Here is a 4,419-nt window from a genome sequence, read left to right as displayed (position 1 = left end):
AATTTAAATGTTCAAAAACTAAAAATGCTAAACTCACAATTTTCGACCTCCAAATAAGACTTCTTCCCGCCCTTGTACTGGTTGGTCAGCTTCTCGGTAATATCCATCTAACGTACAAACCTTTTCCTTAATCTAACTTTGAACCAATCAGATTGATTCTAGACCTAACTTTGCACGAATCAGATCACTTACTTTGATATTTTAACAATTTAAATGTTCAAAAACTAAAAATGCTAAACTCACAATTTTCGACCTCCAAATAAGACTTCTTCCCGCCCTTGTACCGTCAGAACAACCATCAGCTTCTCAGTAATTTCCATCTGACATACAATCTCTTCCTGAATCTAACTTTGAACTAATCAGATTGCTTCTAGACCTAACTTGGCACGAATCAAATCACTTCAACTTCAACAGTGTGAATGAATTATTAAAAGTTATTAATTTTTTTTTTAAACTCACCATTTTCGACTTCCAAATAAGACTTCTTCCCGCCCTTGTATTGGTTGGTCAGCTTCTCAGTAATCTCCATTTGACGTACAATCTCTTCCTTGAAGTCGTTCAACTCACGACACAGGGGGGCCTCGAACTCTTTCTCGTCCAAACAAGACAGGAGCTCTTCAAATTGAACAGGGGTCGAGTAGTAGACACATTCCCCATTCTCACTTTCACTGTGGATAACAAAAACAGCTCTTCCCGCCCTTGTATTGGTTGGTCAGCTTCTCAGTAATCTCCATTTGACGTACAATCTCTTCCTTGAAGTCGTTCAACTCACGACATAGGATGGCCTCGAACTCTTTCTCGTCCAAACAAGACAGGAGCTCTTCAAATTGAACAGGGGTAGAGTAGTAAACACATTCCCCGTTCTCACTTTCACTACAGGAAAAGAAAATAGTGGAAAGACAGAGTTTTAGAACAATGTTAGAATAAAAAATATTACAACAGATTATTACAAAATTAAGATGAAAAAGAAAAAAGCTAAAATAACAGTAGAAGAAAAACATGAAAGATATTGAAATAAAAAGTTGATAAATTAAATAAATGAAATGGCTGATTCTCTTGAAGTAATGCCAAGTCGTACAAAAACCAAGTCGATCTTTAAGTATTTACATATTGCTATAAGTTTTCTTCGGCGCTGAGCTTGTACCTTTTACTTAGCAGTACCTTTTAGCACAGCACAAAGAAATAGCAAAGGTTGAGTGCGAAGGGCATCCACTCGTAAAATTTGTAGCCAAAACCAAATGTCAGCCCTGTGCCAGCCTAGTTAGTAGTGCGTGAGCTAAAATAAGAGTAGAAGAAAAACATGAAAGATATTGAAATAAAAAGTTGATAAATTAAATAAATGAAATGGCTGATTCTCTTGAATGCCAAGTCGTACAAAAACCAAGTCGATCTTTAAGTATTTACATATTGTTATAAGTTTTCTTCGGCGCTGAGCTTGTACCTTTTAGCATAGCACAAAGAAATAGCCCTTGAAGTAATGCCAAGTCGTACAAAAACCAAGTCGATCTTTAAGTATTTACATATTGCTATAAGTTTTCTTCGGCGCTGAGCTTGTAAGTACCTTTTAGCATAGCACAAAGAAATAGCGAAGGTTGAGTGCGAAGGGCATCCACTCGTAAAATTTGTAGCCAAAACCAAATGTCAGCCCTTATTATTATTTCTTATTTTTTTTTTTTTTTAATTTCTACTTACTCAGGGGGTATTATCTCTCAAGGAGACAACTACCCATTTGATGCATGTTTTCATGCATGCATAGGTATTGCATATTTTATTGTATATAACAGGTCCAATTGTATATAACATAGGTATTGCATATAACAGGTCCAATAAAAATGGACCTCTTATAAAGTGCATCTAGGCTCCTCCTGGTAAAATTATCCAAGGAAAATACAGGACAGGGAAAAACTTCAAACATGAAAAACTAAAGCAGTGCACCAAATAAGAAATCATTGACTTGGCATACTGAAACTGTATTTTTATTATTATTATTATTATTATTATTATTATTTTAACATGTACATACCTACAAACAATAGGAGGTAAGTTAGTATGAAGTGCTTCATTACAAACTATAAGAAAGGAGTTATTGGGATATTGGGAACAAGAATAAGAAAAATACTTACCTTCATGTATCAAATCTTCTCGAACAGGGGATGTGATGAGAATCTGATCAGTTAGAAACTGAAGAACTCTCAATCTCTTTTCAATGTTGGTGAATGGATATTCACATGTGTTCAGGATATTTAAAACTTCCTCGTCAAATGTTTTGTCACTTTCAATATAGCTGCGTAGAGCTTCAGGCCAAGTCATGGTCTCTTCGATTTCGGGACGATAAGACCCTAGCAGTTACAGTTCCCTCTGTCAAACCTCTTAAAAAAAAAATGTCAGCCCATAACAATCACCCCCACCAGGGCTGATTGAGAGGCTGACGAAAAACGCCGACCCCGTCTGAACACGGGAAAAGGCGAAGAATAAGAAGAAGATTATTACTTACATGAAGATGCGACGAGACAGGAACCAATACTTTCTGCCGGCCCTGTCGAAACCCAAATGTTCCTGACGACATAGTAGGCCGGACTTTTCCACATCCGGAAGACAATCGGTCACTCCCGTAACCTGGGCAACAGAGACATAAAAATCAGTCATACAAGAGTGGGTTACACGCATAAGTTTAATCAATCAATTCAAATCAGGAATGAAATCTAAGTAATCTAAAGCTAAAGCTTACGAAAGAGTTAGTTTACCTTGTGAGCTTTACAGAGGTTACACTGCCAATCTTCCTGCGGTACATCTCTCAGGGGCGGATCCACACACTCCAGATGGAACACGGCAGGGCAGGTCTCACAACACAGGAGCTCGCCGACCCTGTGACACACGCGACAGTGGTCGTCATATTGAAATCCGCCTGCAACACAAAACACATGGGAAATGTAACTAGAGACAACTTTAGAGAGACCTAAAGGTGAGTTTTTACGCTCAAGCCATTTGCACAAACTGGCTGGCGCAAGCCGGTGTGCACAAGTGAATCCTAGCGTGTGAACTGTGAACGCAGGCTTTAAGTTTGCACAAGACAAAAAAAATTAATAATAATAATAAAAAATAAATAAATAAATAAAAATAAAAAAATCTAGGTTCCTCTCACAGTTTTGTGCAAACCGAACAAACCGGCATGCTCATTGCTCAAGCCAGTTTGTGCAAAAGGCTTGAGCGTGTAAACCCACCTTGAAGGTTTGATTGAGTCCAAAATTTAATGAGGAAAGTAAGTACATACACCTAGATTTTGAACAAGAAGAAAAAAGGAGATTACAAGGAGGGGAAGGGGAGAAGAAGAGGAGAAGAAGGAGAAAGAGAGGAAGGAAGAAAAAGTGTACGAGGAAGAGCAGAGAAAGAGAAGAAGTAAGAAGAGGAGGAGGGAGAGGAGAAGAGGAAGGAAGAGAAGAAAGAAAAAGTGAAGGAGGAGTAGAAAGAGGAAGAGGAAGGAAAAGAAGAGAAAGAGAAGAAGGCAGAAGAGGAGGAGGAAGGAAGGTGGGGAAAGAGAAGAAGGAAGAAGAGGAGGAGGGAGGAAGGTGGAGAAAGAGAAAAACCCCACAGTCAGTTGCTTTTCAGGTCAACGAGATAGACGAAAATCGAATCAGAAAATTTCAAACTAAGCTAATGCTAGTAGTAAATAACAAAAACATGTACCTATCAGTAGAGAAAGTTATTTATACTAGTCAGTACTGGGCAACTATCTAAGTACCTACCTACTTCATCACAAATGGCTTTGGAGTGTGTTCTCATAGACAGGACAACTCCGTACATAGTACATATTTACCTACATATCTATCTACTTTATTACCAATGGCTTTGCAGTGTGTTCAGGTTGTCATGACCATGATTGTCATTGTTATGTTACAACATCAGTACTTAGTATAGTCAATAGTACTACAGCTAGTCAGTTAGTAAACCAAAGGATAAAGAAGAGACCGCCTTAACATAATAATGGGCTGAGTAGGTCGAGTGAGAGGTTTAACAACTGGAATCCTGAATTATTTACATACAGTGCATTCATAAAGTCCCCCCCCACCTTAATTTTGAACCGATCAATTTAGAAACCTGAAATTTTGTATACGGGCCTATATTTACCTCTAGTTTCTTATAGGCTATGTAAAAATTCAGGGACTTTTTCAAGGTCGGCCCCAGAGGGGCCAACTTGAAAATCTTAAATGAGAATCCCCTGTTTGTGGTACATCATATCAAAGGTCTTAAAGAACGTAGTACTTTGGTACAAGTTTGAGCTCGATGCGATAACCAGGACCGGAATTATGGCCTATTCAAATTTTCATATTTCCATGTTCTTCTGCCAATAGGGGAAGCACCAAAAAATAGGAAATTCATATCGATTGGTGATTTGTGCTTCAAAAAGGTCCCACTAATGGT

The 4,419-nt window shown here is 38.2% G+C and overlaps 1 protein-coding gene across 1 annotated transcript; it reads right to left on the bottom strand.

The window, feature by feature from the left end:
- Positions 1-459: 459 nt before the first annotated feature.
- On the bottom strand, positions 460-2,905 carry LOC103522029 (nucleosome-remodeling factor subunit NURF301-like; the record flags this gene model as incomplete). Its single annotated transcript, XM_026832419.1, has 4 exons — positions 460-615; positions 689-873; positions 2,495-2,616; positions 2,745-2,905. Coding segments are annotated over 4 exons (624 nt in total), but the record flags the coding sequence as incomplete, so codon positions are not given.
- Between the last annotated feature and the right edge of the window lie 1,514 nt (positions 2,906-4,419).

Source organism: Diaphorina citri, unplaced genomic scaffold, assembly GCF_000475195.1.
Source record: "Diaphorina citri unplaced genomic scaffold, Diaci psyllid genome assembly version 1.1 scaffold6627, whole genome shotgun sequence".
NCBI lineage: Eukaryota > Metazoa > Arthropoda > Insecta > Hemiptera > Psyllidae > Diaphorina > Diaphorina citri.
This window is presented reverse-complemented; position numbering and strand designations above follow the sequence as displayed.